General features: G+C 35.1%; 1 protein-coding gene across 4 annotated transcripts in view; it reads left to right on the top strand.

Moving 5' to 3' along the window:
- LOC127481902 (dystrophin) overlaps nt 1-14,089 on the top strand; it is a 481,077-nt gene that overhangs the window by 393,859 nt on the left and 73,129 nt on the right. For all 4 annotated transcript variants that reach the window (XM_051811717.1, XM_051811718.1, XM_051811719.1 and 1 more), the window contains 3 exons: nt 146-233; nt 7,623-7,864; nt 9,612-9,792. In XM_051811717.1, the coding sequence (XP_051667677.1) occupies nt 146-233; nt 7,623-7,864; nt 9,612-9,792 (511 nt within the window). The remainder of the gene's footprint in view (nt 1-145; nt 234-7,622; nt 7,865-9,611; nt 9,793-14,089) is intronic.

The raw sequence follows: 14,089 nt of genomic DNA, 5'->3' as shown, positions 1-14,089 counted from the left end.
ACTTGTTTTCATTGCAAATTGGGAGGCAGGCAGGGCAATATGAGGGGTAAATGGTCTTGAGAAATCAGAAGGCATCCCTGAGATTAATTACTTTCTTCTTCAAAATCCCTCTGTTGAAATACTCACCTTTCCTGTCATGCTGCAGGCCATCCAGCGAGAAAAGCCTGAGAAGTACAGAAAACTGCAAGATGCCAGCAGATCAGCTGAGGCCTTGGTGGAACAGATGGTGAATGGTAATTACATGGGAGTTGGTTTAGATAATCTTCTTACAGATTTGATAAACGTACAGGTTTATATTTATCACAAGAATTATATTAGTCCAAATGGAATGGTAAAGTGATATTGCCTTATATTTATTTTATTATTTCTGAATGTTAAATCTGTTAATTAGAAAAGAGGGAAAAAAAAAGTCTTACCACTTTAGTACCATGAAAAGAAATCTGTGTAAAACTTGCTCACAGTAATGAACTGTATATTAACAATCTGTTCTCTGGAGAGACTTAAGTTGTAATCTTATTTTGTGAGCATGCTAAGCTTTTGAAGTACTTTAACACATCTCAGTTAGAAAAGCTCTGAAGGCATTACTTTAAAAGTTTAAAAAAAGTGCATCCTGATTTTTAATGTGAAATGTATGTTTTTTAATATGCATATTACTGTAATGGTCTGTGTCATAGGAAATACAACATTGGGATTTAGAAGAAATTTTTGGCATTTGGTTTTTCAAAGATGATAAATGTAAAAACTTAAACAACTCTTTAAAAAGAAAAGTAGCTGTAGGATTTTGCGTTTTTTTTAAAATATGATATAATTCTTTTGAATTTCTAGATAAAGCAAAAACAAACCCCAAAGAAAGGTAAATGAAAGTAAAATTGTAAGTCATGCCATTGTCCTTGATATTGAAGAATGTCTTACTTTGCAAGAAAATATTAAACCCGGGCCAACATCTGTCATACTGATATGATTGCCAGAAATACAGATGATGAATGCACTGAGCTTCAGAACATATATTTTCTACTAAATTGTTACAGTGAAGAACCAAGAATTAAATAGCTAAAATTGAAATGCTTTAAGTTTGAGGTACTAACTGGCCAAGCTAAAGAAATTTGATGGAAGCCTAAAATTATTTTGCTTAAATATAAAGGTGTAATATTTTAAAAGTGGTCATGTTTGATGTGTGGTGCATATTTAATTATCATTACTGTAACAAGTGCTTCAAGGGTTCCCTTCCCAGGCTCACTGAATAGACTGAAGGGAGTCTGGTAACATCTGCACTCTCTTTGAAACAATTTGGGCTGTTTTATGGTTGAGTACATAAAAAGTTCTGATTTTTTTTTTTTAATATGTTTTCTACCTAGAAGAACTGACTGTACATGACTTTTAGGGAAGCATTTGAAACTTGTGTGCTGACACGTCGAGGTTGCTAATTTGGGCAGAATCTGTCTAGGGCACATTTAGCAGTGCCTCACTCTTCCTTTGGCCAAATGGAGACTTGCACCTCAAGAATTCCAGTTTTAGTACCTTTGGTTTATATAGTACTTTATGATGACTAACTTTGGTTTTAGTTGCAGAACCTACTACTATATTAGATAATGCTTTCCTGGTACTGTACTGCCTACCAAGTCTAGTATCAAGTAGACTAACATTCTGCCTTAATTATTCTTATGTGTTTTTAACTGAAGATTCTCCTTTTTCTCCCTCAGTCCATGGGTCCATTCTTATTCATGGTTTGTAGATATCATGATCTCCACTGTGGCTAGATGTGCATATAAATATTTCCACTATGTCACAAATCGCACCTTTTTTGTAGGAAGCACATCCTCCACCTGGGGTGCAGGTACAGGGTAGACTAACTAAGCCAGCTTTGACTTTATCAGCTTCATCAGCTTTGTCAGCTGCTCTGAGATCTATGTCATGCCATATATTGTGGTAACCTTGGTAGTAAAAATATTCTAGCACTGATGACAGATTAGTTGGCTGTGAAAACGAAGATCCCTGATTGTCATGGTTTTGGGGAAGAAACTATCCCTTTGAAAAAAGAAACAATTCCTCTGGACTTGAAGCCCTAAATATTTATGGGACTTTCAGCTACTCCACTAATGCAAAGTCAATTTGAAGAATAGTGTTTGAAATGGTTAATGAATGCAGTAATTACCAGTGGTAGAGAGTAGAATTAAATAATTAACATTAGTTGATGAGAACTGTGAGATGATTTTAAAACGGATTTGCAAATGGCATATATTGTGAAGTGCTCAAAATTACTCCTTGAGGGCAGACAGAGTTAACTGTCATGTAAAACCATTGTACTTTTGAATAGAACATATTTTCTATTTGTCTTTTCTTCCAAATCATTATCATCTATTGCAATTAAAATTAATGGTTGCAATTTAGTTCAATTAACATTGAACTAAAAGTTATGTAAAAATATTAACTTAAAACTGCATCTCAAACTGTAGTAGAGTTATGCAGCTTTATATTTTCCACAGTAATTCAACTAAGTTTCTATAGTCTTTCTTTGGCTTGTAGAATTTTTGTTTTTCTTTTGATTGCTGGATTCACTAGGAATAAGAGGAAAGTTTTGCAGAATCTCCAAAGTGATGTTAAACAGAGCAACGTGACTGTGCCTTCATACCTTCCTGTTCTAATGCTGGAACTCTTTTCCATAACATGGGAAGGAACTGGACTTAATGTGCCTGTATGGATTTGTGGGAGGTCTGCAGTTTAACATCTAGTGGAGGAAAGATGTACTGTGTTATTTTGAATGAAAACCCTTTTTAACTACCACAATTTACAGATCGAAAATGATGATGCTCCCTTTGTTATTCTTTAGGGAAACCAGTCAGTGATACAATTGATGATTGTCATGCATTTACAGTGTTATCTGTAATTAAAAGACTACAAAAGACAAACAGATTTACAGCATAAATGAGTTCAGAAGTCAAGTGATGACAATTTTAATTGCATTGTTAAATTTCACTTATTGTGTGTCAATTAGATGTGGGCTAATAATAATTAGACTCTTTAAGATTCCAGTTATGCTATCACTGAATTCCTGGCTTTAGTTAATATATAAAATGTTCTTCCTCTGCTCCTAAACAAGATTCTGAATGTAACAGATAAAGAGCATAAAAAGATGAAATGTCTGGTGGTTTGTAAGAGCAAGTTCAGAATGGTGGTGAATTCCATTGTTGTATCATTTATATTTACTTTCTTGCTTTTGTTTTTACTGTGATAGGAGAGGGAATAAGCAAAAAGTAGGATTCAGATTCTGGAGATAATTGGATTGATTTATCTAAGATTTCATTTGTTTGTTTCTTAGCTCAGAAGAAATTATTCTGAGGAAATGCGTTTATACAGGGCACTATTCTTGCCTTATGTAAATGTTTTCAGCCATTGTCAGCAAAAGTATTTTGCACTAGAAAGAACTGCTTTGTCACACAGCATAGCTATTCTTGTGTTTGTAAGCAGCGTGTCTGGACATTGCCATTTGAAGGACTTTTCCTATCACAAGGGAAATCATCGATGGTTTTGGTGGATGCTTCTTTATCCAACCACCCATCTTCTACATGATCTGTGCTCTTCCTCTCCTTGCCCACACTTTCAAAGAAGTCTGATGATTACAATCAAAGAAAACTTCCATATTTCTCCCATTTTGTAGTAAAAATATCTATTTTGTTTTCCTTTACTAAATTATATTCTAAAATGGAATAACACATCTGTTGGTGCATGAGTGAAGCAATTTAGCAGTGACTACTACAGTAGTTTAGAATAAAATAAACAGGGCATCAAAATGAATACTCAGAGAATTTCTATAGGCAGTACTTAAGTGAATACAAATGAATTTGTTGTGATAAAACATCTAATATTTAAGTGCCACTGTTCTGTGGAAGATATGGATTATCTTGTGAGTTACTATTTAACACACAGGAGTCAAAAGATACAAAACCCACAATAATATTACATTGTTCTATCACAGAACCATGGCAAATGATAGATGCACTTAATAAGATTTACTTCATATTAAGTGGCAATTCCAAAGCACTTGCATGTGAGGTGCTGCACAATTAAAAATGTTCAGGCACAATTTGTTATGTGCCATATATAAGGTAATAAAATTAATAGATGCACTTCAGATAATGATCTGTTTCCTCTGGGTAGCGTATATTTATTCAATGATTATATCAGAAGCTTTTAGAATATGAAAAGATTATGAACCATGCACTATTCATAAAATAATATTTTACCAGAGAATGGGTTTTATATGGTTTCTGGACCTGTTTGTAAACTTTTGGTATGTCTTTCTACTATAAATGAAACAGAACAAGGGGATCGATGTTAACATCATGAATGAAAGCTGGTGGTTGCTAAAGTTGCTAAAGTTAATGAAGAAATCAGTACTTATCACAGAGAAAGGTTTCAAACAGGACAAGGAGCAATGGCCATAAACTAAAACACAAGTTCCACCTGAGAAAAATCTTTACACTGAGGGTGGAACAGGCTGCCCAGGAAGGTTGTGGAGTCTCCATCTCTGGGACGTTCAAAACCCACCTGGACAAACTCCTGTGTCACCTATTCAGGCTGACCCTGCCTTGGCAGTTGGTTGGACTAGAAGATTTCCAGAGGTCCCTTCCAATCCTAACAATTCTGTGAAATTCTTGATTTTCAGCAATTCAGTGAGCAAATAAAAACATTAAAATTATGCCCTCGTATCAACTTCTCAAATAATAATTTGTCATTTTCAAGGAGACAAAGGACTCGTTTTCTTCATAATAAGAAAAAAAAATTACAAACTTACCCAAATGTTTTCAAGTGCAAGTAATAACCATTTTCTTACATCCTTCTGGCAATGACATACCAGCATGTGATAGAGAACTTTGAGTTACCTGAGTGGACTGTGAATTAAGAGAGTTTGAAAACACATGCTATGGAGATTTTCAGATGGGTCTTCCTTTCAGTAGGATATTGTATTGCCTAATGGAGGTGTATCTCTGCAATCTTTTACCAAACATGGCTCAGCACAACCCAGATTTGTACTGTCCACTTCAGTAATATGAAGAGCAAAAGCATTTTTTTTGTCTGTGGACTTATGGAATCACATTTAGATTCAAAGCTTAGATATTACAGAAAAGAATTAATGAAAAATTGAATATTGGGTATTTTCACATGTTTAAATGTTACGTTAAGAGAGACATATGAGTAAAAAGAAGAAAAGAGAAAAGATCATCTGAAATAGTCCTCTCTGAATCCTTGAAGAAAATATTGCAGTGAAAAGTATTATTATACATGGGGAATCCATGACTGCACTTCACCTGGTAATCATAATCTTGCCTAAGGGTACCTTGGAGATTGTGGCAGCTGAAAAGAGAGAAAAGGAGGAATAAATAAAAGTGATCTTTTCATATCTACTCCGCCAAACTCATAAGCAGTGTCTTCCAGGTTCAGAGGTAATCATGAACACAGTGGCAAAGATAATCTGCTCTCTGTTATGGGTATACAGCATTTTTATAACTAATATCAGAACAGAAAAGGAAAAAAAAATTGTTGAAATACAACACAGTTAAAAGTCTTATCTTCTATAAGACTTGTTTGTTCTTGCTGTTGTTAAGGTTCAGTATCTGTGTACCTGGTCATCTGTGATTCTTGTTATTTAGATGTGCTATGCCAATCAGGTTTATGCTATCTCTTCACATGTCACTATATGTTACTTAGACATTACACTTTAATAAAATCTAGTTATGTGTACTACATCTCCAGATGCACACACACACTCACAGAAGACCACGTTGGTTTTGGATTTTATTAAGACGTGTCAAAATCCTGTTTACCTCTTAAGGTTCATTTTATATTCTTGCACAGTCCTTGAACTATGCTCTTCAGTTTTTAGTATATAATGTGTACATGTGACTGCTCCAACCAGCACAGTTACCATTATCTCCCAGTAGCCCTGGGCTTCCTGTTTTTCTGTAGTTTTGGTTTTTGAAATCGTGTACAATTTGCTTGGCTAGGGCAGCACCCCAGAAACAAAGCATATCCAGAGAACCACTGTCAGGTACTGCACAGTCTCTTTCCAAGTGGGCTGTTCCCAAGCAACTCTGAATGGAGTATCTGTGAGCTGGATCCAGAATAGGATTTGCCAGAGCACTATGGTGCTCCACAACAGACATGATCCTGGATTATCATTTTGTGTGGTTTACTATATAGCATGCATTATAGTAATTCCCTAGAAAATTTTATTGTAATATATTTCTAGTACTTATTTTATTTAAGGGATTTAGCTGTAATTAGAACTTCATTTCCTGTGTCCTACCTTACAAAATTGCTCATCAACTTTACTATTCTTTATCCTTGATAAAATAATTTTCCTGCAGATTGGGAGTCCAGGTTGCAAACTAGATAAACCATATTTGACAGTGTATTAAAGACCACAGAAGTGGAACACTTAGGTCTTTTGCTTTTACTCATTTGCTTTTAAACTTGCTTTTAAAAAAAAAAACTTTAATTTTGATTATTTTAATAAAAACTGTTTTACTGGTTAGCTAGTGTATGACTAAGTGATGATATTAAAAATGTTCTTCAGCATATAGCATTACTTAATGAATTGAGAAATTTATTTTTGAAATCAAGATTGGTCTTATTGCTATATGTATCATTACATGTCATTACACCAAAAAAAGGTTAGGGGTTAGATTTAAGCTTCCATTGAAAGAATAAATGAGATGCTTAAGTTAATATTATTTTGAAGTCAGCCTGAGTTCAAGTTTCAGTATAATTATAAATTATGTTATTGTAAGACGCCTTTGCTTATCTTTCATATGCATTGCCTCGCTTTCTTCACAGAGAATATAGAGCTCTTTTATCTTTAAATTGTTCTAAATAATTGCCTTGTCTGTAATAACTAAAGCCAGTTTGACTTTATGAACTTTAATATAAGCATAATTATTGAACAATAGACAGAAATGGGCAAACTATATCAGAGAAACCAAACCCTGTCTGAAAATAATCATAGAGAAGCATCACCTATGGTTCCTCGTCTCTCTGCTTAGTGTCTCCTGATTGTCACTGTTGTATACACAGGACTGGCCTGGATGGAAATTTGATCTGATCATGTGTTTATGATACTTCTAAAATAACATCTAATGCAAAACTTGAGGGATTATCAGAAGCCTCCAAATAGCTGTGAATGTAGTTCCCATTCATTTAAATCAGTCTTTTTATGAAAGAAAATCCAACAACAGTCTTGTACATTAAAATCTAATTACAGTCCAGACAAAGTTTTCAAAATCCAGCTGTCATGCATTTTCTTATTTCTTACAGCAGTTTTAATTAGCTTTATGTATTGTATCTTTATTTTCTGCTTTATTCCCATTCTTGTACTTTAATGTACTTTATAATTCATTCCCATAGCAACAAAAGTACCGTAGAAGCAACTTTAAATATTTTTGATATGCTTTCTCCAGTAATGTGTAACATCTGTATACTCAGGACTATTATTTGATGATAAATCATTAACTGGATTTATGAGTTCTCAAAACCAGAAATTGAATTGTTAAATTATATTACTTTATTATTATTATTGTCTTTGTAACTTGTTTATCTTTAATCATCTTCTTCTCCCGTGTTTCCAGAGGGCCTGAATCCTGACAACATTAGACAAACCTCAGAGCAGCTGAAGAGCCGCTGGATTGAGTTCTGTCAGTTGCTCAGTGAAAGACTGGCATGGCTGGAGTACCAAAATAACATCATTGACTTCTACTCCCAGCTGCAGCAACTGGAGCAGACAACAATTACTGCAGAAAACTGGCTGAAAGCACAACCCACACCAGCAACAGATCCCGCTACAGTAAAAACTCAGTTGGAAAAATGCAAGGTTAGAGATTCTTCTCCCAGTTTTTTATGATATTGTACTTCGTTGGCGTTCTAACAGTGAGACAGATTATGACCAACTCTATTTCAACATAAAAATGGTGAATGGAACCCTTGTCTTTACAAATTATTGAACTTATTCAAGGAAGGGAAAGGAAAGACTGGTAAAGTAATAAAGAGACAATAGAACCCAACATATGGGTGTTTAAAATATTTAGTTATTAAGATGCTTAGACTCTTTAAGCTAGAGAACTGTGGCCCTAAAGTCTTCTTCCTTTTTTTTTTCCTGTAAGAATCTGTGTCTTAGAAATTGTTGCTCATCACCTCTGTTAAGGATCTGTGCCAGAAAATTGTTTTCAAATTCCAAAATTCTGCTACTGCACACCATTTTACTTGATACATACCCTGTGTTCTGCTGCAGGGGAGGAATATTATTCTGTCATAGTGTGACAGAATCACAGTGGTTGTGCAAAATGGTTACACCAATTCACTTATTATTCTCCCTAATTGTTTTAATTTTTGTGCTACACTGTCATAGAAATTTGATTATCTCTCTTCTGTAGAGAGCTCTGTGGGTGGGGATTACTTACAAGTTAATATTGATGTACAGGAATATATTGAGATGTAGTATTGAATTATAAATTGCATGACATATTTGTAGAAGCTTGACTTCAGGGAATCTCTGACTCCAAAAGCTTTCAAACAGAAAACAATGTTTGAAACCCAAATTTAGATCTGCGCTATTACTTCTGTTTTCAGGCATTTCCAAACTGGAATTGTACTTACAGAGGGTCTGTGTTTTCAAGCAGAAAGGTTCTCTTTGAGTAGCTCTACTATGAACTGTACATTTGGCTTACTTTCCTCATTTCTTTTTACTTAGTAGTTGTAGGTGTACAAGGTCTCATGAAGGTATAATAACCCAGCCTCATGGCTCTCTACAGCTTCCTGAGGAGGGGGAGTGAAGAGGAAGGTGCTGATCTCTTCTTCCTGGTATCCAGTGACAGGATACATGGGAATGGTCCAAAGCTGTGTCAGGGGAGATTTAGACTGGACTGGGAGGGTGTTCAAACAGTTCAGCAGCCTTTCTGGAGAGGTGATTGATGCCCCCAGCCTGTCAGTTTGTAAGAGGCATTTGGACAATGCCCTTAGCAACATACTTTAACTTGGTCTGCCCTGAAGTGGTCAGGTGGTTGGACTAGATGTTCCTTGTAGGCCCCTTCCAGCTGAGCTATCCTACTCTACTTTAACCTCAAACTCTGATATGTTACTGTGAGGCTGATAGAAATCACTGGGCACCTTCATCTTTCCTTTTCTGCTTCATGCTATTTAGACTGTTTGGCCTGCTATAATCTAACAGAGATTCAGTACATAGTCTAACAGACTCCAGGGTTATGGGACACGTGTTTTTCTCTTCCCAGCTTCACGTGAAAAAGATGTTCCTTAGGCATGAAATATTAATGTACTATCTATCTTATTTTCTTTGAGTATTACACTAATAACATGACAATGTTCTGCAAAAGTGTCTTTAAAGTGTCTTTAAGCAGTGCTATCAATCAACAATTGTATTTGGAGCAGAGGTATTGATTTGTGAGGAGAGATTTAAAATACTGGTTTTGCTTGTATTGTAACTGATGTATTTGGGAGCAGAAGAGATGTATAATGTGCATTGAAACAGTGGTGATTTCATGGCACTATGGATTTCATTTTTCAAGTAGCTTTATCTTGATTTTTTTTTTTGTTCAAACATGCAGGATGAAATCATCCGAATGTCAACCCTTCAACCTCAAATTGAACGACTAAAGGCTCAAAGTCAAGCACTGAAAGAGAAAGAACAAGGACCAGTGTTTCTGGATGCTGACCTTGCTGCTTTTACCAGCCATTTCAAACAAATATTTGCTGACATGCATGCCAGAGAAAAGCAGCTACAGACCAGTAAGTGTTCATGACAAGAAGTCAATTTGCCAGACTAGCATGCAAAGAATAGGTATTGTATATATTTTACTGTCTTAGTTTTATATTTGCTTTTGTCATATTAAACTAGTATTGCAATTTTTAGGTGCACTTTTTTGCAACTGAATTAGTCTTTCAAAAATCATCAGGGAATTCCATATTAATAGGAAAACAAGGGCATGTACACTGGTCAGAAGAAAAGGTTACACTCAATGTAGTTCTACTATCAGACCTCCTCTTGTTAGTGTGTTTATGGACAGATTCAGTGATATTTTTTGGCAACCTAAAAAGGTCTTTGTTTAGTTGGGTTGTAAGGTGGGACAGTCCATCTCTGTCAGTAGAGAGAAAAGAGATTTATATTACATGCTAATATTAAATTATATTAAATGCTCTAAATTTTCACAGAATAGAGATTTAACTGCATAAAGCTCATCAAAGAGAGCAACTACTTTAGTGTATCAAGTTTTTTATCATGTGGCCAACTGTTCCTTTTTTTACAACGTGGAATATATGACTGCCAGTTATAACATTATTTGCAATATTTGTAGTAAAATGAATTTTTCAAGAGATGGAAAATGCTATACCAAAATAGAAAAGTGACTGTTTCTTATTAAAGATATGTAGAATGTCAATGACTACTGTACACTTTCTGTATTTGATTATGAAATTAATAATTAATACAAATGCAACTTTTCTCAACAACAAAGACATTATTTGCCTCTTAAACCAACAATATCTCTAAATGACTGTACTGTTTTGAGATTTGACATAGTGCTAGCTCCTTCTAGTGGTTTTTTATAGTATTCCTCCTATATTCTTTCATGAAGAGTTTTGGATTTTGTTTTTACAACAGTACATTACTGTGCTGCTGTAGCTATTTCACACGTGCGCACATACACAAACTGAAGGTGCATAGGAGAACTGAAGATATAAAATGTAAGTGTGCCATAGCAAGTGATGAAAGAATGAACTGTAGAAATTTAGTATTAAGCAGTATAATGTTTATTCATGACTCTAAAACCAAGACATGCAGTGGGTAAGATTTAAAACCCATTAATATGGTGAAATCGGTTGCCATTCTGCCAACAGAAAAATATTGTAGATGCTAGTTTGTTTATGATTTCTTCTTTATCTAATGTTGCATAATTGCCGGGTTTGCCTCATCTAATTTTACTGTAGTGATTGCTCATGAACTAATCAGTTGATTAGTCCAGTAAGACAAATAGTCTTCACTGCCTGAACCATGGGCTTTGGGAAAGTTCTTCCTGAATGTTCATTCCTCCCACCCCCCTTGCTGTATTATGCTCCTTGGGTGCCCTGGACAGCTGCAGAGGGAGTTGCTCTGAGGTGAAAACATTGAACAGACTGGGCAGAGTCTCCTGAAGTGCTAGAAAACAGAAGTTCCTAAATCAATATTTCATGGAGCCCTGGACAGTTGTTACTGTTTTATGTGGCTACTGTGCATCATAGGAGCTTCATCTCAAATGGTTCAGCTGTCAAGATGAGGTTGTTTTATCCTGTAGAGTACATACCTGCAGTGATATTTTAGGTGAGAGTATTATGTCAATTATATTAGATCTTCAGAAATTTCATCCATAGTTTTATCCAAAGTGCTAACTTCCTGCCGTAACTGTTCTAGATATGAACGATCACGCATGGGATAGGTTTGCCTATTGCCATTTCAGGAAAGTCTTACGGATCAAAACATATAGAAAAAAACCCAACAAACAAACCCTGAAACTAAAGCATGGAAAATTTGGTACTTTGAGACTCAGTTTCTTCAGCTTTCTTTAATGACTACTTTTCTTGTGTTATACAGATGGGGAAAAGGCCATATCCCGTCTTTATTTTAGCCTTACTTTAGTAGAAAATGTTGAAATTTTGCTAGAGCATTTTAGATATTTATCTTTTATTATCTATTATTTAGATATTTTATGTTTTATTTATATAAATTATTTGCAATTAATTTTTTCTACAAATAGAAAAAATTCCTGAAAACTGAATGATGTTTTGCAGATCATCATAGATTCATAGATTCATTAGAATCATAGATTTATAGAATCAACTGGGTTGGAAAAGACCTCTGAGATCATCAAGTCCAACCCTTGGTGCAGCACCACCATGGTTACCAGACCATGGCACTAAGTGCCACATCCAGTCTCATCTTAAAAACCTCCAGGGACGGAGAATCCACAACTTCCCTGAGCAGCCCATTCCAATGTCTGATTACCCTCTCTGTAACAAAATTTATTCCTAATATCCAACCTAAACCTCCCCTGGCAGAGCTTAAGACCATGCCCTCTTGTCTTGCTGATAGCTGCCTGGGAGAAGAGACCAACCCCCACCTGGCTACAACCTCATTTCAGGGAGTTGTAGAGAGTGAGGAGGTCTAATCTTCTCCAGGCTGAACAACCCCAGCTCCCTCAATCTCTCCTCATAGGATTTGTGCTTGAGAGTTATAGTATTTATTTTTTTTAATTCCCTGTACATAAAATGTACATGTTTAGAAAGATTTATTTTTTTAAAATTCATCATTAAGGGTTCTTCTTATGTTAAAAGAATTTTATTTTCGACTTTTTTTTTTTTTGTTCATGTTCCATTACTCCATATTATCTTTTCTGATGGATAAAGGTATTTAACTGTTCTGTTTTCCAAGGGAATTTCCCCCCCCCCATAAACAGTTTCCTCTTATTTTGGAAATTGTCTCCCTCAAATACTTTTTGTTTGGTTGGGTTTTGATTACATTTTTTTTTGAAGGTCATGGTTTCGTTTGGTTGGGTTTTGTTTGGGTTTTTTTAGGTTCAAGAGTGCTTAGTAATTTCTCTGTGCTGCACAGTAGATTTGTCACTAAAATATTATTAAAAATGAACTCAGATTTTCTCACTTTTTTCTCCATGATTTGGTTAGCATATCCAGTTATAAAATGTAATTTAAATTCTAAAACCTATTTGGTTGTTTTTTCACTATTTTACAATGTCTTTTATTAAAGAAATACAGCCTCATAAAATACAAAGAAATATGACCTTATTTTTTTCACTTTATCTGATATCTGTATAGTGAAAGGTCCTTTTGAATAGGATGTACCCAGCATTCCAGATCTCCCTCCTTCCCAAACAAATTTAGAGTAATTTCAACGATATTGGTATATAGAAAAAAACAGAGATCAGACAGTGCTTCAAGCTGTTCAGTAATCTATATGAGGGAGAGAAATGGACAATCCTGGCAATAATTCAAGAACTAATAATGTGATTTCACAAGGAAATTCTTAGTTTTGTAATGCCCTGGTGAAAAATGAGGGTTTGCACTTTATATTTACTTGCCTTGACATTAAAACTGCTGCTCTGTCAGAGAGATTTCTAGGGAGCAACCTGGTCAGCCTCCCACTCCCCCTCAGCCCAGGCAGAGCTGTCAGTCAGGGTCAGGTAAGTGAACACTCCCTGGTTCAAACTCCCTCCTGGGTGGCAGCTGATTCATTCCAGCAGTCCTGAACCTCTGTGACTGAACTAAATTCCGTGAAGGTGCTTCTGGTTTTTAGTCTTGCTGCATTGAACTCTTATTCAGCCATGGTCTTGAGTGAGATACATGTTCTCATTTTGACAAGGCTCTCTTCAGAGGGAAATTGGAAAGTCATTAGATTTTTAGAAAGTCACTTAAAAAAAAAGAAAAAGACTTCTGTCACAGGTAAAGTTAAAAGTATGAAGATGGAGGTGACAAAGGAAAAGTCATACTTATTTCCATGTTTCTGTTCATAAATTCATGCACTGTGGTTTCCTTTCAAGTTCTGATTCTACCTTTGCAGGATCTGTAACTCCCAAAGGTGAAGTCATCATTGTCATTTTTATTACTAATGATGAATTATTCATCTGGATTCAAATGATGTTTCTCTTATTTAGAAAGATTTTGCCTTCTATATCGTGTCAAGATTCTTTAGACTTTTTATTTACCCAAGCCATGCTTACAGTTATTTTGCATGCAAACTGCTATTCTCTTTAATCCACTAATACAGTTTCTTAGAGTGTTCCATTACATATATTTCATGCAACTTAGTCTTGGCATAATTTTATAATTCAATAAACCACAGTAACTATAGCAGTATGATGACCGTTGGGAGTTTTAGTCTGTAATTTGTCTCTGTTTGTTTAAACTTTGAACTGCTAACTTATTTTGATGCTCTAAGTGCATGATGGATGGGTTATAAGTGGAAGTGAAATTGTTATCATTGTATACTTGAGGAAGGAAAATTTTAAGCAGGTGTCCTGTAAATTTCCTAACTGTAAGT

The sequence above is a fragment of the Manacus candei genome, unplaced genomic scaffold, assembly GCF_025592945.1.
Source record: "Manacus candei isolate 608988 ecotype Guabito, Panama unplaced genomic scaffold, ASM2559294v1 h1tg000083l, whole genome shotgun sequence".
NCBI classification, from domain to species: Eukaryota; Metazoa; Chordata; class Aves; order Passeriformes; family Pipridae; genus Manacus; species Manacus candei.
The sequence above is the reverse complement of the archived record's forward strand: the minus strand, read 5'-3'. Positions and strand labels throughout refer to the sequence as shown.